Source organism: Muntiacus reevesi, chromosome 2 (assembly GCF_963930625.1).
Source record: "Muntiacus reevesi chromosome 2, mMunRee1.1, whole genome shotgun sequence".
In the NCBI taxonomy this organism is placed as follows: domain Eukaryota; kingdom Metazoa; phylum Chordata; class Mammalia; order Artiodactyla; family Cervidae; genus Muntiacus; species Muntiacus reevesi.
In genome coordinates this window covers 59289982-59310939 of record NC_089250.1, presented here as the reverse complement: position 1 = coordinate 59310939, position 20958 = coordinate 59289982, and the positions used below count along the sequence as shown (strand labels likewise).

Sequence of the window (20958 nt, the reverse complement as noted above, 5' to 3'; positions counted from 1 at the left end):
CAGATCTTTGAAAGCAGGCTGTTCATGAATATTTGGATATATACAGGATAAGAGAAGTGCAAAAAAAAAAAAAAAAACCAAACAAACCATAAAAACCCTACAGAGTGCTATTACTCAGATAAAAGTAATGCTGAGCACTGGAGGGATTATGGTGACGTGGTGACCCTTGTAAAATGTTGGTGAGAGATAGAAGGATTTCCCTGTTCCTATAAATGTCACTGATTTTTATTCTTCTTTCTTAAACATAGGGGCTGTCCAAGATAAAACATGAAGACCTCATGCTTCCTTTATCATCTCAACTATTCCCTCTAAAGGGATGGTGTTACATTTATATCTCTTACCAGAATACTCAAACTTAAAACCTCAGAACATGTAATATTTCCTTCACTTCCCACTTACTCTAAGTTTCCAAGATTTATGGATTGCTTTCACCTCTGTCTTTTCCTAGTCTCAACACCCCCACGCATATAAAGGAGGAATTAATGGAATAAGATCTTTTACACTTACCATTTGACTTCTAGGTCATTTGATTTCAGGGAATCTATTTTGTATAATTCTTGTCCAAATATGTAAAGATATGTATACAAGTATGTTTATGATGTGTTCATTAGAAAGTTAGGAAATTCCCAAATAACTGTTCATCAATTATGGCTTATCTCACAATGGAATTTTACAACATTGCAAAGAATGAGGCAGATCTTTAGGTGGTGACAGGGAAAGATGATCACAAAATATTATTAATGAAAGATGAACACCACATAACTATGTGTACAATGTGTTTGCTTTTTTAATAAAAATAAATATATAGACTAACTTTTATAAAGCTTTGTTTATACATTGAAATGTATCTTGAGAGATATACAACAAAGTAGAAAGTAATGTACTTTGTATAAAAACTCTTCAGTTACAATTTCAAACTGGAAATAGAACTGCCATATGACCCAGCAACCCCACTGCTGGGCATACACACTGAGGAAACCAGATCTGAAAGAGACACGTGCACCCCAATGTTCATCGCAGCACTGTTTATAATAGCCAGGACATGGAAGCAACCTAGATGTCCATCGGCAGACAAATGGATAAGAAAGCTGTGGTACATATACACAATGGAATATTATTCAGCTATTAAAAAGGATGCATTTGAATCAGTTCTAATGAGGTGGATGAAACTGGAGCCTATTATACAGAGTTAAGTAAGTCAGAAAGAAAAATAGCAATACAGTATATTAACACATATATATGGAATTTAGAAAGGTGGTAATGATGACCCTATATGCAAGACAGCAAAAGAGACACAGTTGTAAAGAACAGACTTTTGGACTCTGTGGGAGAAGGCAAGGATGGGATGATTTGAGAGAATAGCATTGAAACATATATATTACCACATGCGAAATAGATCGCCAGTCCAGGTTCGATGCATGAGACAGGGTGCTCAGGACCGGTGCACTGGGATGACCGTGAGGAATGGGATGGGGAGGGAGGTGGAGGGGGGTTCAGGATGGGGGACACATGTACACCCATGGCTGATTGATGTCAGTTCAGTTCAGTTCAGTCGCTCAGTCGTGTCTGACTCTTTGCGACCCCATGACTTGTAGCATGCCAGGCCTCCCTGTCCATCACCAACTCCCAGAGTTTACTCAAACTCATGTTCATGATTGATGTCAACGTATGGCAGAAACCGCTACAATATTGTGAAGTAATTAGCCTCCAATTAAAATAAATAAATTAATAAAAAAAAACCTTCAGTCACAATTTCAAAGTTTTGGTCAGACATTAGATATACTTAATAAAGCAGTAATTATTTTTTTATTTAAAATTTTTATTTTTAATTGGAGGATAATTGCTTTACAATATTGTGTTGGTTTCTGCCATATGACAACGTGAATCATCCATAAGTGTACATATATCCCCTCCCTCTTGAACCTCCCTCCCGTTCCCCACCCCCCATCTCATTCCTCTAGACTGACAGACACATGCACCGGGTTGAGCTCTCGTGTTACACAGCAACTTCCCACTAGCTATCTTTTTTACGTATGCAATATATATATTTCAGTGCTACTCTCTCAATTTGTCCCACTCTCTCTTTCCTCTGCTGTGTTCACAAGTCTGTTCTCTATATCTTAAAGCAGTAATTATTAAAAGCCTAGATTTTTATCATAGAAGAGAGAATGAAAGTCAATTCTATTTTTTGAATAACAGCTCTGCAGATACTTTCTGACCTGTTTGCTAAATTCCAGACAATGAAAAGAAAAAAAAGAAACTCATTTAAAGCTATAACAGGACTTTCAGGGTCAGGAAAACATAGGAAAGTGGACTTTGGGAATTATTTTCAAGAGCTGGCACAAACTGGAAGGACAACTGAACTGAGTCAAGCTGCCACCCAGTTCCTTATGTAGCAACTTGGGACACAGAACCAAGGACAACTCTGGATGTTTGGGGTCACTCCTGTCTACAGCACACAACTTGTCCTACCCTTAGGTTCTACCCTTGCCAGGGACATGGTTCCAACATGGGGACCACGGAGACACTCAGGTTGGGGGAGTGCCATGCCACATTGGAAATTTACATGGACCGGAATCTAGTCTACCTCTGTTTTTGCAGCTTCCCTGGGTTCTGATTACCTGGGGTCACTTGTGGTAGGAACACAAGGACAGTAAATGTCAGGAGCAGGAGTCTCATGGTCCTTAGGAAGTTGGAGGCAGTGGATCCAGGAGTCAAGAACACTTTGTGCAGTATGAATTTGAAATAGAGTTTTATTGGCCTCTCTGGAGTGGGGGCAGATGGATGGGGCACTGAACTGGACAGATATGTAAATGTTAATCCATGCAGAACATTAGTCTGTTGGCTGGTACCTCAATCAAGCATCTGTTACAGGCACGGGGAGGGCACACAGAGGTTTTATAAGTTATAGGCTTTTAGGAACTGCACACCAAGACATTGTCCCTGGCTTCTGCAGAGCCTCTCACCAGGGTCCTGCCTTCTCTGGTCACAGTCCCTGTCACTCCAGGATAAGCCTGCTTTTGCATTATCTAGTTGTGTCTGTCTCCTAACTGGATTGTGAGATTCCTGAGAATAAGGACTGTTCTCTCATTTTTGAACTCTCAAGATATTCTCAGTAAAGGTTTGTGGAATAAAATGTAGTGAACATGTGTCAATTTCTAGTCCCTCACATATGTGTCTACTTGGGGAAGTTACTTGTCTAAGATAGTAAAGCGGATTTGCTGTAGTTTGGGGAGATTGTTTAAAACAGGGCTAAAAGGGGGGTGTTACCCAGTGTCACCAGAAATGCTTTCTACCGAAGGCAGCTCCATGGTAGCCTGGGATGTTACCTTTGACAAGGCCACCCTGAAGTCCGTTGACAGAGTTACCTGTGAAATGTTTACTGAGTTATAATTAACAAACCATAATTGTACATATTTAAAGTATACAATTTGATAATTTTGACATGTAGGTACTCATGGAAACAGTGACAGACTTTGTCTTCTTGGACTTCAAAATCACTGCAGATGGCGACTGCAGCCATAAAATTAAAAGACGCTTGCTCCTTGGAAGGAAAGCTATGACAAACCTAGATAGCATATTAAAAAGCAGACATCACTTTGCCAACAAAGGTCTATATAGTCAAAGCTAAGGTTTTTCCAATAGTCATGTACAGATGTGAGAGTTGTACCATAAAGAAGGTTGAGCACTAAAGAATTGATACTTTCGAATTGTGGTGCTGGAAAAGACTCATGAGAGTCCCTTGGACAGCAAGGAGATCAAACCAGTCAATCCTAAAGGAAATCAACTCTGAATATTTTTTGGAAGGACTGATGCTGAAGTTGAAGGTCCAATATTTTGGCCACCTGATTCGAAGAGCTGACTTATTAGAAAAGAGCTTGATGCTGGGAAAGATTGAATACAGAAGGGGACAACAGAGGATGAGATGGTTGAATGGCATCACCGACTCAATGGACATGATTTTGAGCAAACTCCAGGAAATGGTGAAGGACAGGGAAGCCTGGTGTGCCGCAGTCCATGGGGTCACAAAGAGTCGGACTCAACTGAGCAACTGAACAACAGCATAATAACCTTATCCAAGTCAACTATCTTGCAAATGAAAGCTCATTCTCTTAGGACCCACAAGTGTACTAGAACATATAAATAGCTATTTTTATAATCTTTCAGTGGGGAAAACACTTTCCAAGTATGAAACTCAGACCAGATTTCAAGGAAAAGATAGGTAGAATGAATACTTAAGTTTATATTGGGAAATTTTACTGCAAAATATACCTAGCAATTAAGTGACAAACTGCAAACATGTTAACTTATTCAGGGTTTCTGGAGGAATCCTGTAGTTACATTTCTGATGAGCTATGTGTTCTGAAAAGTTCTAAATTTATATCCTTTGCTTCAAATTTGCTTTGAGCTACTGTCTCACTTATCAGATTGTATGTGGGTCAACTCCACTTGGATTTGTCATAGTTTTGTCCCTAAACCCATTCTACTTGCTTCCATTTCTGTCTTCCCCCATTTCAGTAAATGGCATCACTGTTCACATTAGTGCTTAAATGTTCAGAGCCATTATTGATCCTGACAGTTCTCTGCCTCATTTCTTCTAATTACACCTAGTCCACATAAGGCTTCCCTGGTGGCTCAGAGGGTAGAGTGACTGCCTGCAATGTGGGACACCCGTGTTTTGTCCCTGGGTTGGGAAGTTCCCCTGGAGAAGGAAATGACAGCCTGCTCCAGTACTCTTGCCTGAAAAATCCCATGGATGGAGAAGCCTGATAGGCTACAGTCCATGGGATCATAAAGAATCAGATACGACTGAGCAACTTCACTTTCACTTTTCACACCTATCCTATTAGCAAATCATTCCTTTTGTGCCTCCACCTCCAAAACATATTGCTTACATGTGAAATCTTAAAAAAACTACAAATGAACTTATTTACAAAACAGAAATAGACTTAGAGAATGAACTTATGGTTACCGGAGGGAATAAGTAGATTGGGAGTTTGGAATTGATATGTACACACTGCTATATAGCACAGGGAATGTTGTTCAATACTCTAATAACCTAAGTGGGAAATGAATTTGAAAAATAATAGATATAGGTACATGTATAATGGAATCAGTTTGCTGTAAACCTGAAACTAACACAATATTGTTAATAAACTATGCTCCAATATAAAATAAAAATTAAAAAATGAAGTAAAATAGGTATCACAGTTACATACTTTTTTTTTTTCCCTACCGTGAACATCCTGATCAGGCCACCTTGAATGCCTCCTAAATCATCTTTCTTTTTCCATGTTTCCCAGCTTTAATTTAGTCATCACAATAGCTACACAAAATCTCTTTCCTACTGGAGCAGAAATTGTTAGAGTTCATCAAATATTCAAGTGCTCCTCTGCATTCCTCAGCTTCTCATGGGACAATTTGACTGGCCTATGGCTAATAGGATTCTTATATAAGTGTTGTGTGTCACTTGCAGGCCTGGCATGTGGCACATTCCATGTGTCTAGTCAGTCCTCATTTCCCCTGCCATAGTGAACTTGGGGGCCCTGTGTTCCACATTTTATAGCTACAAGTTCTGAATGGACCATTTGATCTACATGGGACTCTGCATTCAGTTCAGTTCAGTTCAGTGGCTCAGTCGTGTCTGACTCTTTGCGACCCCATGAACTGTAGCACGCCGGGCTTCCCTGTCCATCACCAACTCCTGGAGTTCACCCAAACCCATGTCCATTGAGTTGGTGATGCCATCCAACCATCTCATCCTCTGTCATCCCCTTTTCCTCCTGCCCTCAATCTTTCCCAGCATCAGGGTCTTTTCAAATGAGTCAACTCTTCACATCAAGTGGCCAAAGTATTGGAGTTGCAGACTCAACATCAGTCCTTCCAATGAACACCCAGAACTGATCTCCTTTAGGATGGACTGGTTGGATCTCCTTGCAGTCCAAGGGACTCTCAAGAGTCTTCTCCAACACCACAGTTCAAAAGCATCAATTCTTTGGTGCTCAGCTTTCTTTATAGTCCAACTCTCACATCCATACATGACCACTGGAAAAACCATAGCCTTGACTAGATGGACCTTTGTTGACAAAGCAATGTCTCTGCTTTTTAATATGCTGTCTAGATTGGTCATAACTTTCCTTCCAAGGAGTAAGCATCTTGTAATTTTATGGCTGCAATCACCATCTGCAGTGATTTTGGAGCCCAGAAAAATAAAGTCAGCCACTGTTTCCACTGTTTCTCCATCTATTTGCCATGAAGTGATGGGACCAGATGCCATGATCTTAGTTTTCTGAATGTTGAGCTTTAAGCCAACTTTTTCACTCTCCTCTTTCACTTTCATCAAGAAGCTCTTTAGTTCTTCTTCACTTTCTGCCATAAGGGTGGTGTCATCTGTGTATCTGAGGTTACTGATATTTCTCCCGGCAGTCTTGATTCCAGCTTGTGCTTCCTCCAGTCCGGTTTCTCATGATGTACTCTGCATGTAAGTTAAATAAGCAGGGTGACAATATATTGCCTTGATGTACTCCTTTCCCAATTTGGAACCAGTCTGCCGTTCCATGTCCAGTTCTAACTGTTACTTCCTGACCTGCATACAGGTTTCTCAAGAGGCAGGTCAGTTGGTCTGGTATGCCCATCTCTTTCAGAATTTTCCAGAGTTTATTGTGATCCACACAGTCAAAGGCTTTGGCATAGTCAATAAAGCAGAAATAGATGTTTTTCTGGAACTCTCTTGCTTTTTCAATGATCCAGTGGATGTTGGCAATTTGATCTCTTGTTCCTCCGCCTTCTCTAAAACCAGCTTGAACATCTGGAAGTTCACCGTTCACATACTGCTGAAGCCTGGCTTGGAGAATTTTGAGCATTACTTTACTAGCGTGTGAGATGAGTGCAATTGTGTGGTAGTTTGAGCATTCTTTGGGATTGCCTTTCTTTGGGATTGGAATGAAAACTGAAGTTTTCCAGTCCTGTGGCCACGGCTGAGTTTTCCAAATTTGCTGGTATATTGAGTGCAGCACTTTCACAGCATCGTATTTCAGGATTTGAAATAGCTCAACTGCAATTCTATCACCTCCACGAGCTTTGTTCGTAGTGATGCTTCCTAAGGCCCACTGGACTCTGCATTAATGAGAAATAAAACTTTATTTGGGATTTTGACAGTTTATTTGTTACCATGGTAGAGGTTTTCCTGTCCTAACTAATTTAGGAATTGTTATAAGAAATAAGTTGGTACCCTAACAGGAACTCAAAATATTTGCTTGACTCAACAGTCCAGCAGTAGGCAGGGAGAAAACTGACATTGGAGGCTGGAAAGGTGGTTATCCATACTGTGACATGGCAGAATATTTGGTAAAGCTGTTACATGTAACAAGGCCTGGAGATCACATGTCTGCTAATCTCCCACCTCTAGGGGTAAAATATGGAGAACAAACACATGTTCTGGTGTATGCTGGTACATGGTGATCGTGTCTGTGTTTGGTGTGTTATTCCCAGAGAAGGACAACTTCAAGAAAGAACTGGCCAGTTTGCAAATAGAAATAATCTGGAATAGAGGGAGTCCAGAAACTGAGGGCCTTGAAGGATTAGAAAAGTAAACTTATCTTGGGTTCCCAAATATTAAGGGATAGAATTTAAAAAGACATTGAACAACTAAATCCTAGCAAAATGTTTCATTTCTGGATGAAGTGAGAAGCATTTAGGTTAGGGATACGGACTTGCACCTGAAGCCTGAGAGCCTCAAGGTAGCTGTCACTCAAGTGAAGGAGAGAAAGAGAGAGAGGGAGAGAGAAACAATAGCGCAAAGAAGCATAAGTTTAGAAACGACATTGGACTTGGTTAGCTGCAGATGGAACTGACTGGAAACAAATGGATTAGGAAGCTACTAAGTCTTTAATACTACCATATTGCCAAAGAAACCATTAACCCCAGATCAACAGAGCCTCTGTCTGAGCTGTCAAACAGTCTTTGATTCTCTGATCTTCCACTGAAGATCCTGATCTTCAGTGATTCCATCGATCTCCTTGAAGGAGGCAGGTTCCAAAGGCAAGTTTTCAAACACAATTTTGGACATGACCAAGAATTATGTACAAGGAGGAAGAATGTACAAGAATTATGTACAATTGTGGAGGAAGCTCCAAAGAAATGGATTTGGGAATCACAGAGAATAAAGGGCAAGGGAATTCATCTCAGAGTATAGAATTATGGCGTCGGCAAGGACTTTCGCTTAGGCACGGGTGAGAGTCTTACCATTTAGGCCTATTTCAGCATTGGTATGGACCAAAGGCTGCTGGTCTTTTCTAAGAGAGAGTATTTATTATAGTTACTTTATTTCTTTAAAATTTTTTTTTAAAAAATTTATTTTTGGCTGTGCTGGATCGTCATTGCTGCCCATGGGCTCTCTCTAGTTGCTGAGAGTGAGGGCTACTCTCTACTTGTGGTGCACGGGCTTCTCATGCAGGTGGCCTCTCTACAGCACAGGCTGTAGGTGCATGGGTTTCAGTAGTTGTAGCATGCCAACTCAGTAGTTGCAGTTTGCTGGTTCTAGGGTGTGCGGGCTCAGTAGTTGCACTTTTGGGGCTCTAGAGTGCAGGATCTGTAGTTGTGGTACATGGGTTTAGTTGCTCCGCGGCATATGGAATCTTCCCGGACCAGGGATTGAACCTGTGTCCCCTGCATTGGCAGGAGGATTCTTATCCACTGTGCCACCAGGGAAGTCTAGTTACTTTATTTCTGATCTAGCGCTAGCATTTATATGTGTGAATTGGCATACAGATTGTCTTTTTAGTTCATAGGCTATCAGATTGAGGAAACTCACTTTCAGACCTGATGGTGAGAGACATGCATCACTCAAGAATACTGGGCTTTGAGCTGGACTGAACTTTAAATTGTGCCTCTTTGAAAGGAATTGAATGTGTTCCATATGCAGGAAGAAGAGATTAAGAGAATCTGACCATTTGAGACAATGGTAGACTCTGTTAGCTCATTGAATATCTACGTGCTTCTTCATTTTAGAGCCTTTCTTGAAGCTAAGTTGGTGTCATGTGACTGGGCTCTGACCAATGGGAATAACAAGAAAAATGATGTAAGCCTTCCTATCTTACTTAAGGACCCCTTATAGGGTTATCCAGCACCCTTTTTCTTTGCTGTGTTCATCTTAGATGCCATATTTTTCAGATGTCATCAGTAACTACAAGAGGAGGTCTGAGTGAACCACATTAAACTTTGCATAATAAATTGCTATTGTTAAGCCACTGAGATTTCAGGGTTTATTTGCTATTGCAATATAATCTATCCTATCCTGACTATATACCATCTATTACATTTTTTAAAATATCCTCTTCTTAGAACATTGTTCCTACAATATTTTTTTGTGGGTGTTTGCTTCAGGTTTTATCTTGACTGTCACATTCTCAGAAGGGATTTCTCTGAATACTCCATCTAAAATCAGCACTCTTATTCAAGTTGTTATTCAGTATGAGTCCCATTCTTATCTCATTGATAGTAGCAATCACAAAATATTTATTTTTCACTTGTTTACCTTCCACTTTTTTTCGCTAGAAAGCAAGTTTTACCAGATCAGATAACAAGCCTGGAATCTTCAACCAGTATCAACCACAATGTCTTTCAAAATGATAGATATTTGGAAAATATTTGTTAAATAAGTTAACTACATGGAACTTTTTGGGCCTTGGTTTCCTCATCTATAAAGTGTGATAGTATCAATTCTCTATGTCATGGTTTAAAAACAAATTTTTTTAGTGCTGCCATGTTCGAGTAGTGATTTGTTCTTAGAACTCAAATTTAATTGTTGTTAAATTCAAAAGAGAAATAGAGCTCCTAATGTTATAACATCTGAAGTTTAGAGAGAATCACATCAGCTGGGAGTTTATAATGATTTAACAAGGACTGTTTCAATGAGGGCTACTGGGCTAGGAAATGTCTACGAGACTGTGGCCAGCACACCTGGGCTTAACCTCACTTGCAGCTATAAATAAGCTCATCTTACTCAAGATAAGATTTTCCTACAGTTTCCCATAATGTGAGATTATCACATGTTCAGACCAGGAAGGGGAACTCAAGGCTTCTCACTTTGTTGAGTCTCCAAGAAAACAGACATGTGCAGAGACCAAAACCAAACAAGAATCCTTGAGGCATGGACCTGGGGAATGAACTTCTTAAAGGAGGTAACAAAAAGTACACAATAAAACTGATACTGAGCCTTCTCCTCCCTTTGGTGCTTATGCTGGAACATAAATTAGAGCTTCTTTTGGTTCTTTTCTGAGTCCTCTTCCCCTAACACATACGTCTTCATGAAAGCAAGTATCATACAGGGTTAGCTACTTCCCATATAGGTTCTTGGATTGCCAAATATGGCTAGAGCTTGGGTCAAGAAAACAAGGCCCTGGAGCCTGTAAACCAAGAAGGCTGTTTTTGTTGTTTAGTCCTTAAGCAAAGGAGACAGAAGGATCACATACTCCTGGCCCACCTCTTTCCAGGGCAGGACATCAGACAGAAGTTACTTATTTATTTAGGGAGGTTTTTACTTTATCTTTTTTTTTTTTTTACTTTATCTTTTAACTGAAATATATTTGACATGTAAAACTGTGCACATTTAAGGTGTACATCATGTTGATTTGATCCATTTATATACTGTAATATGATTGCCGTTATAGTGATAGTTAGCACCTCTGTCATGTCACATAATTATCATTTTTTTTTTTTTTTTGGTAATGGGGACATTTAAGATCTAGTCTTTCACCAAGTTTGATAATTATAATACACTACTGTTATCTATATTAATTATACTATACATTAGATCTTTAGGACTTATTTGTCTACTAGCTGCAAATTTTCACCCTTAAACATCTCTCCTATTCTCCCAACCCCCAGCCCCTGGTAACCTCCAATTTATTCTCTGATTTTGTGAGTCTGACTTTTTTAGTTTCCACACATAGGTGATATCCTCCAGTATTTGTCTTTCTCTATATGACTTATCTGAGGGTTCCCCTGGTGGCTCAAATGGTAAAGAATCTACCCATAGTGAGGGAGACCTGGGTTTGATCCCTGGGTCAGGAAGATCCCCTGGAGAAGGGAATGGCAACCCACTCCAGTATTCTTGCCTGGAGAAGCCCATAGGCAGAGCAACCTGGTGGGGATAGTCCATGGGATCACAAAGAGTTGGATATGACTGAGTGACTAACAGTCTTTCTATGTAACTTACCTACTTAGCATGATGTCCTCAAGGTCCATCCATGAGGTCATAAGTGACAGGACTTTTTTTTCTTTTTCATTATGTATGTATACCACATCTTCTTTATCCATTTATCCTTGAGGGACACTTAGGTTATTTCTGTATCTTGGCTATTGTGACTAACGCTGGAATAAACTTGGGAGAGCAAATGGCTCTTTGATACTTTGTTTTCATTTCCTTTATGTATATATCCATAGCGGTTGAACCAGTTTACACTCCCACAGGAGTGCATAAAAATTCACTTTTCTCTACATCCTCATCAACATTTTTTTATCTCTTATCTTCTTGGTGATACCAATTCTAATAGGTGTAAGGTGATATCTCATGATTTTGATTTGAATTTCCCTGTTTATTAGTGATATTGGCCACCTTTCCATGTACGGATTTTTTTGTTGTTGTTGTTATTGAATTGTATGTGTCCCTTATAATTTGACCCCTTATGAAATATACGATTTGCAAATATTTTCTCCCATTTTATAGGTTGCCTTTTCATTTTGTTGATGGTTTCTTTGGCAGTGTGGAAGATTTTTAGTTAGGTGTACTCACATTTGTTTATTTTCACTTTTGTTTTTTGGGCTTTTGGTGTCATATCAAAAAAGATAATTGCCAAGACCAGTCAGCTCTTCCTCTAGGAATTTTAAAGTTTCAGCTCTTACATTTAAATCTTTAATCAATTTTGAGTTAATTTTTGTGAGTGGTGTAAGAGAGGGATCCAATTTCATTCTTTTTCATGTGGTTATCCAGTTTTCCCAATACCATTCATTTATTGAAGAGACTTATCCTTTCCGCATACACTATTCTTGGCCCCATTGTGGAATTATTAGTTAATCATATGTGAGGGGTTTTAATTCTTGGTTCTGTATTCTTCTCTGTTAGCCTGTGTCAGATAGAAGTTTACAACCAAAGTTGAGTGATAAACAGGATGCATTTATCTGAGGTGTCTTTTAATTTATGAAAAAAAACTCAGTGTTCTGGTTGCTGCTGCTGCTGCTGCTGCTGCTGCTAAGTCGGTTCAGTCGCGTCCGACTCTGTGCGACCCCATAGACGGCAGCCCACCAGGCTCCCCCATCCCTGGGAGTCTCCAGGCAAGAACACTGCAGTGGGTTGCCGATTCCTTCTCCAATGCATGAAAGTGAAAAGTGAAAGTGAAGTCGCTCAGTCCTGTCCGACTCTTAGCGACCCCATGGACTGCAGCCTATCAGGCTCCTCCGTCCATGAGATTTTCCAGGCAGGAGTACTGGAGTGGGGTGCCATTGCCTTCTCCTAGTGTTCTGGGAGCTATTGGCAAAATAAAATAAAATAAAGGAGGTACTAATGGTGAACCAGAAGGCAAGCATAAAACAAGGAATTTCCCTGAGGCTTCCCAAACTTGTTTTGGGAAGGCAAGGCCCAAATGGAGAGAATAGCGCCACTGACATAGGGCACTATCAAAGCAGGTGCAAAAAAAATGGAACATGTTTTTATTGGCTGAAGTAATTTGATGCTTGATCTTTTCAAAAGAATTCTTTGAAGAAGTTTTCAAGGGAAATATTGTAAGTTTTCTGAATTTCCTTCTAACTAATTCATTTATCATTGGTTTAGAATTATATATTAGTGGGAGTGGGACATCAGGGTATTTTCAGTGTTTTGGACACTTTCACATTGATCAAAAACATTTTATTAAATCCCAGGCATAGAATATAATTCATTTCAGACTTGAGCATAAACTGTTTGACATAAAACTGTATTGCTTCAGATGGATGGAAGTTACTGTTGAATGCTTCACCATCCTCATGCTGTTCTAGGAAAAGGTGATGACAATAACCATAAAGAAAAAAGTAAAAAGCTCTCTACTCAATTTTACATATCATTTGCTGTACTCACATTGATTACTCCATTAAATTCAGCCTTGTGAGGACAGAGATGAATGATAGAAGAGAGTTTTTCGTGTGCTTTAATGGACTCATGTAGGAGAGACTGAAGTTAACAATCCCTGATCTGAGAAGTCCCCAATTTATTCTACTTCCTGCTTGTTATTCAAGATTATTGGTATTTGCTCCAAAAAAGCATTTCTTTTCATCTTATCAGTAAAAGTTTGATATTGTCTGGTAGTTGCTTGAGTTGGTCTCTGTGGTTGAGAATCTGTTTTGCTTGGAACACAGCAATAGTCACCATTTCTACATGGCTTCTTAACCCGTTCACCAGATTTGCAATCTTTCCTGCAGTGTCCTTTAATGATCCAACAAGATTTTTGGCCCCTGCAGACTGAAAAGAGCGAAAAAAGGGCAATTATCTTCATATACTGAGGAAGATAGTCATAACAATTAGGGCAACCACGTCTGTAATCTTCATGATAACCCTGTCTTTATTAAAGGAGATTATGTAAGCAAAGCAAGGTTCTGTACATGCTGCATTTCTGTTTTTTTTTCTTTTTAAAGACTTTTTATTTTATATTGGAGTATAGTTGATTTGCTATCTATTTTACACATGATAGTGTATATATGTTGATGCTATTTTCTCAATCTGTCCACTCTCTCCTTCCCTCTCTTTGTCCACAAGACAGTTCTCTACATCTGTGTGTCCATTTCTTCCCTGAAAATAGGTTTGTCAGTACTATTTTTCTGGATTCCACATATATGTGTTAATATATGATATTTGCTTTTAACTTTCTGATTTACTTCACTCTGTATAAGAGGCTCTAGGTTCATCCACCTCACTACAACTGACTCAAATTTGTTACTTTTTATGGTTGAGTAATATTCCATTGTATAATATGTACCACATATTCTTTATCCATTCATCTATTGATGGACATTGACATGTCCTAGCTACTGTAAATGGTGCTGCAATGAATATTGGGGGGTACATGTGTCTTTTTCAATTATGGTTTTCTCAGAGTGTACGCCCAGTAGTGGATTTACTGGATCATATGTTAGAGATTTATTCCTAGATTTTTTAAGGACTCTCCATACTGTTCTCAAAAAGACTATTTGTTTACATTCCCACCAACAGTGCAGGAGGTTCCTTGTTCTCTTACACCCTTTCCAATAATTCTTCTTTGTAGAGTTTTTGATGATGGTCATTTTGACTGATGTGAGGTGACACCTCATTGTAGTTTTGATTTATGTTTCTCTAATGATAAGCGATGTTGAGCATCTTTTCATGTGTTTATTGGCTCGAGCATCTTTTCCGACCACAACTGTGCATGTGTGTTCAGTCTCGGTCAGGTCCGACTCTTTGCAACACTATGGACTATAGTCTCCCAGGCTCCTCTGTCCATGGGATTTTCTAGGCAAGAATATTGGAGTCAGTGGCCATGCTCTCCTCAAGGGAATCTTCCCAACCCAGGGACTGAACCCACATCTCCTGTACCTCCTGCATTGCAGGGGATTCTTTACCACTGAGCCACCAGGGAAGTCTGACCACAACTGTATGAAACTAGAAATCAATCAGAGAAAGAAAAGCAGAAAAGAATGAACACATGGAGACTAATCAACATGCTATTAAAAAAACAATGGGTCAAAAATGAAATCAAAGAAGAAACCAGAAAATACTTGGAGACAAATGAAAATGAAAATACAACCTTCCCTAAGAGGTTCCCTAAGAGGAACTTCCCTAAGAGGAACTTCCTTCCTAACAGGGAAGTTCATAGTGGTGCAGGCCTTTTATAAGAATTAAGAAAAATCTCAGAGAAACAACCTAAACTATTACCTAAAAAATTAGAAAAAGAAGAACGGACAAAAATATAGCCCATCAAAGGAAGAAAATAAATATCAATGAGGAAATAAAATGGAGATTAAAAAGCAACAGACAAGATCAATTAAACTAAGAGCTTGTTTTTATTCTACCTAGCAAGTTAACCTTTAGAAACTTATTTAGAAACTTTTGTCTAAGTAAATAAAGATATATGTGCAAGAAGTCAGTTGGTGTTTTGTTAATCTTATCAAAGATTCGGGAAAAAAAATCCATCATAGGGGTTAGATGCATAAATTATGATTTCTGTATAAGATGGACTAGGAGACTTCTAGGAGCAATCAGGTCAATTTTTATGTGCTGACAAGGGAGACATTCACCTTGTAATGTTGAATAAAAAAGTTTTAGAGCAATATATAGCTACTTTTTTTGGCTAAGAAAGAACTATAGGTACATACATATTTATATGAATTTATAAATGTACAGAAAAAAGGTTACAAATATCAGACAGATGAAGTGAGTGGTACCTTGCTTAAAAATTATTCAGGCCTTCATAAACAGTTTAAAGTTCTGGCCATGAGTTTGTGTAATCTCATTATAAATCATTAACACAATTACAGACTTTAGTAGTTGGAAAGGAGCAGAAAGGACCTGTGCTCACTTCCACATGACCGCTCCATAGATTATTATCATCCCAGGCTTTCACATGAAGGGATAATAGAACTTAATGTCTAAGATACGCTCCAGGACCCATGATCTGGCAGAGAATGTAAAGACAGCTGAAACCAGACAGCTGCTCAGTCGGGCCCTTGGGACATTGATTTGTGCAAAATATCAAAGTCGATTTTGCCTGCGAAGTTTACACCTGAGTACCGAAGGACTTTGTGGTACCACCCCACCCTTTTCCATGGCTCTGGGGATTCTGGCCAAACACACATTCTTAATATGGAACCTCAGGCTTGTCCTGGGAAGGGTATATTCTGATAAGGTCAAGCAGGTTTCAGAAGCCTCTGAAAACCCTGTCTGAATGGACAGAAAGATACTATCCTTTTCATGGACAGTTCCCCACCCTAGCGCTCTTTTCCTTCCTTCCTGGTTCTGGTTACCTGGCAACATCTGGAACAGGATCAGAAAGACACTAAGGGTCAGGAGCAAGAATTTCATGGTCTTTGAGAAAGCAGTGGCAGATCCAAGAGTTCAGAACTTCTGGGATGGAGCTCTGGATTCAGATTTTTATTTGCCTCCATGGGGCGGGGCTCAGGGGGCTGGGGCCCTGGCAGTGAAACAAGAGGCATAAAGGAACATCGATACTTGAGTCAGTAGCACTAACTGATTACTTACAACTCAGAACCTTAGCCTAGGCACTCTGAGGGAAGGCAGAAGAACAGAAGAAAAAGCTACAATATCATGGCAGTATTTAACAAGAGGACTCACACACTAGGAAGTCTTCCTTGCCCCCGTCTCACCCCGCTCATGCGAGTGTTATAGTCTCTGTTCCTAGACCCTCCTCCCCTCTCCGGGTCCTCATCACACTGCATTAAACCAACTGAAAATGCATTGTGAGCAGAAACAGACTCTACTGTATTCCCAGGGTCAGGGTCTTGGATTAAGAGGGACACAGAAAACACTGGTTTAATGAAGTAACACATTTTTAGTAAACACATTTTTAGTACAAATTATAACATCCTAAAGACTATCACAATTAGGATCTTTGGAATCAAGTAGTCAGAATTATTTGTTTTATCGATGGAACACTGAGGTCAAGAGAGGAGTTGCAGAGAGGACTCTTTGACTGTATATCAGGCCCCCTTCCAGAGGGCCCGATGTAATCAGAAATTCACTATTCCCAGGGTGGATGAGGGCTTCCCTGGTGGCTCAGATGTTAAAGAGTTTGCCTGCAGTGCAGGAGACTCAGTTTGATCCCTGGGTCAGCAAGATGGAAATGGCAACCTACTGCAGTATTCTTACCTGGAAAATCCCATGGACTGAGGAGTCTGGCTGGCTACACCCCATGGGGTTGCAAAGAGACAGACACGACTGAGGGACTAACACACAGACACACAGTGTGGAGGGAGTGTAACGAGGACACTGCTTGTGACATGAGCATCCCGGGAAAGCACAGAAACTTCTCTGAATGCTTTGACCTAAAGTTCTAGCTTTGGACCCAGCTGACATACCGGATCCAGCCCAATCGTGTCTTTTCTTAGGCTTTATTTTTGCCCTGTGCCAGCCCTTGGAGAAACAGTTATATAACTTTATGCCCACATGCCTGCTTGGCCACAGAAGTTCTAATAATCTTCAGAGGAAGTGTCTAATATTCTTGTTCTGAATGTTCCAGGTGGTTTATTTCTTTTCTTTTCTTTCTTTTTTTTTTTTTTTTTTGGTAGTTTATTGCTGGTCTCAACGGATCATGGTCAGAAACCAGGGCCTGGTATTCTTTAATTTGGGGAATGTTGTAATGGTTTCCTTTTGCTAATGAACTGGGGGGTTGGGGGGTATAATCTAGGACCATGTTCCCTACTAAATTAAATTTTTGCTCTCTTAATCAATTTCCAATATTCTTACTTAATTTCTACTTACATGAACTGTGAAAGACTCAGATAATTGCAGTAAAATCCCCCAAGTATGATTAAGCATTTAATTGAAAATTTTTTATGTTAAATTTAGCACTAAAATTCATTTTGTTGCTTTATTTTATGGCATCAGTCTTTACAGCTTCTCTATAGATAGTGACATTTCCCTTTTAGATTACTTTACTTCGTCTTGCCCTTGAATTACACTTTAATTTTTGTGTTAACATAGAAATTGCCTTCTGTCTGTGAATCTGATTCAGAAGTTGAAGTTCCTTCAACAGTTTATAAAAATTGTTGTACCCGCATGCTGCAACTACTGAGCCTGTGGGCTGCAAATACTAAATCCTGCATGCCTAGAGTCTAGGCTTCACAACAAGAGAAGCCACCGCAATGAGAAGCCTGTGCATCATAATGAAGAATAACCCCGGCTCCCCGCAACTAGAGAAAGCCACGTCAAAGCAACGAAGACTGGGCGCAGCTAAAAAAAAAAAAAAAAAAAAAAAAAAAAAAAAAAAAATTATTGTATTGCATTCCCAGTTTCCAGAATTGCAGATATTAGTTTGATACTAACATCAGATGCTAGTTTGAGAGTCTAATATTAGTTTGATACCCTTTCGTTCGTTGGAACTTGTATCTTTTGCCTAGATCTCCTAATAATGCTTTTCTACCCTGGGAATTTTTTGTTGTTCTGCCATTTTGTTTTGTTCTGTCATAAATGTTTTCTCTCATGGATATGCCTGGGACTTGGTGAATACTTTCAATGTTAAAATTCATATTTCTCTGTACATCTGTTTTGCATATAGGGTTATCGTTACCATCTTTCTAAATTCCGTATATATGTGTTAGTATGTTGTAATGTTCTTTATCTTTCGGGCTTACTTCACTCTGTATAATGGGCTCCAGTTTCATCCATCTCATTAGAACTGATTCAAATGAATTCTTTTTAATGGCTGAGTAATATTCCATGGTGTATATGTACCACAGCTTCCTTAATCCATTCATCTGCTGATGGGCATCTAGGTTGCTTCCATGTCCTGGCTACTATAAACAGTGCTGCGATGAACATTGGGGTGCACGTGTCTCTTTCAGATCTGGTTTCCTCGGTGTGTATGCCCAAAAGTGGTATTGCTGGGTCAACTAATAAAGATAAATGAAAAAAAATTCATATTTCTCTTCAGTTTTGAGAAATTTCTAATTATAACAATTATAACTTGTACATGTCCTCCTTCTAATTTTCGAGCTCATTATTTGGAGAGGTACTTTTCCCTCTAGGAGTGTGTAGCAGAAGTCTTTTCGTGAAAGCATGAGGAAAGTGCGGGAAGCATCCCCTAGCTAACAATTTTCATTTCATTGTATTTTGTTTTGCATTGTGAAATATTTCTTCCATTTCATCACATACAGATCACCAATCCAGTTCTTGCAACCATTCTTTACTTACTATAATACAATTTTAAATAGATCATATTGCTTTGAGTTCTAGTGAATTCTTTTTGTGCTCCAGTTTTATTTCCTTGAAAGTCTTCATTATGTCAAAAACTTAAAATTTCACCTGATTCTTCTATAAGTTTCACTTCAAAGAGAATGTTGTAGGAGTAAACTGTTTTTTGTCTGCACAGCATGTCCCTCTGATGAACTGCTTCCCTTGGACCCGCTAACCACAAAACCATAACCCAATAACTGGTGAATTGATCTTCTGAGTGGAACTAGGATCTCAAGCAAAGAGAACATTGGTGCTGGAGACCATATGCCCTTACCCTAGAGGGACTGAGAAACACAATGTGATCTTCCTAGCTGCAGAAAGAGAGTTATACTCTCTCACCTTGTCTCATATGGTAGGAAATTACTCAAATATAAGGCAGTGCAGATTTCAGGCATCTAAAACAGATGAACGACCGTACTGCCCCTCATGTAATGAATGTCAGAGTCAGATTCAGACCCAGGTCTGTTTGGTTTCAGAGGTTTCAGTCATAATCCCTACAATATTCTTGCTGTGAAACACTCATTCTTTTAAAAAGAGACTATCCTCTGTGCTCTGCAGAAACTTTTAGTTTGATGTAGTCCCATTTCTTTATTTTTGCTTTTGTTGCCTATATCTTTGGGGTCAATTCCAAAAAATCTTTGTCAACACTAATGTCAAGGAGTTTTTCCCCCTATGTTCTTTTTTCTAGGAGTTTTATGTTTTCAGATTATACATTTGAGCCTTTAATCCATTTTGAGTTAATTTTTGTGAGTGGTATAAGATAGGGTGTTGTTGCATTCTTTTTTTTTTTTTTTTTTTAGGTTTTTACTTCTAATTTTATTTTATTTTATTTATTTATTTTTTAATTTTATTTTATTAGTTGGAGGCCAATTACTTCACAACATTTCAGTGGGTTTTGTCATACACTGACACGAATCAGCCATAGAGTTACACGTATTCCCCATCCTGATCCCCCCTCCCACCTCCCTCTCCACCCGACTCCTCTGGGTGTTGTTGCATTCTTTTGCAAGTGAATATCCAATTCTCCCAGCACCATTTATTGAAGAGCCTATATTTTCATCATTGGCTATTCTTGGCTCCCTGTCCAATATTAGTTGACTGTATATGCAAAGGTTTATTTCTGGACTTTCAATTCTGTTCTGTTGGTTTATGGATCTGTTTTTATGCCAATGCAAGTAGATGTAAAAGACACAGTTTTGATCTCTGGGTCAAGAAGGAGGAAGGGATGGCAACCCACTCCACTCCAATATTCTTCCTTGGAGAATCCCATGGACAGAGGAGCCTGAGAGGCTGTAGTCCACAGGGTCGCACAGAGTCAGACATGACTGAAATGACTTAGCATGCTCACATATGTGCACGTCACATTGATTGATTTGTGTATATTGAAGAATCCTTGTATCCCTGGAACAAACCCAAGTTGATCATAGTGTGTGATCTTTTTAATGTGTTGTTGAGTTCGGTTTGCTAGAATTTTGTTGAGGATTTTTGCATCTATGTTCATCCGAAATTGGAGGAGGGGATGGCTACCCACTTCAGTATTCCTTCCTGGAGAATTCCATGGACAGAGGAGCCTGGTGGGCCACAGTCCTTGGGGCTGCAGAGTCAGACACGACTGAGTGTCTAAGTTTCACTTTCATAAGCTGTCTAAAGAGAGGTAAGATTTCTTTCCATTTGGGTCTTACAAACACTGTAAAGAACCATTTCCCAAGAATCTATAAAGTCACTGAAAAAAAATTTTAAATGTTGTAATTGTTGCTGATTGCAGATTTATGACTTGCCTCATGTTTGTTTGTGGCATATAGGTAGAGTTTTATGTGAAAAGCCATCAACAGTGGCCTTAGAGAAGGACTCCCTGTTTCTGTTCTCCTGCAGTGAATGTAAGTTTGAGCACTGATTAGTGTAGAATTTTACTTTCCTCCAAGCAAATAAGTTTTTTTACTTTGTGAGAATACACCTCTACTGTTGGGAAACAAGGGTTGGAGTAT

At 39.3% G+C, this 20958-nt stretch overlaps 1 protein-coding gene across 1 annotated transcript; it reads right to left on the bottom strand.

Annotated features, from left to right (window-relative positions):
* Window positions 1–13241: 13241 nt before the first annotated feature.
* On the bottom strand, window positions 13242–16084 carry LOC136157173 (defensin beta 118-like). The gene is made up of 2 exons (XM_065919173.1): window positions 16027–16084; window positions 13242–13492 (listed from the first exon to the last, which is right to left on the bottom strand). Exons 1-2 carry the CDS (start codon window positions 16082–16084, stop codon window positions 13242–13244), a joined length of 309 nt encoding a protein of 102 aa, XP_065775245.1.
* Window positions 16085–20958: the final 4874 nt, after the last annotated feature.

What these genes read in the sequence shown, in the direction of transcription:
- LOC136157173 (XM_065919173.1), bottom strand. Translation starts at nt 16,084, where the DNA reads ATGAAATTCTTGCTCCTGACCCTTAGTGTCTTTCTGATCCTGTTCCAG. An exon ending in CCTGTTCCAGATGTTGCCAG is followed by an intron (nt 13,493 to 16,026) that starts GTAACCAGAACC and finishes CGCTCTTTTCAG; the next exon opens with TCTGCAGGGGCCAAAAATCT.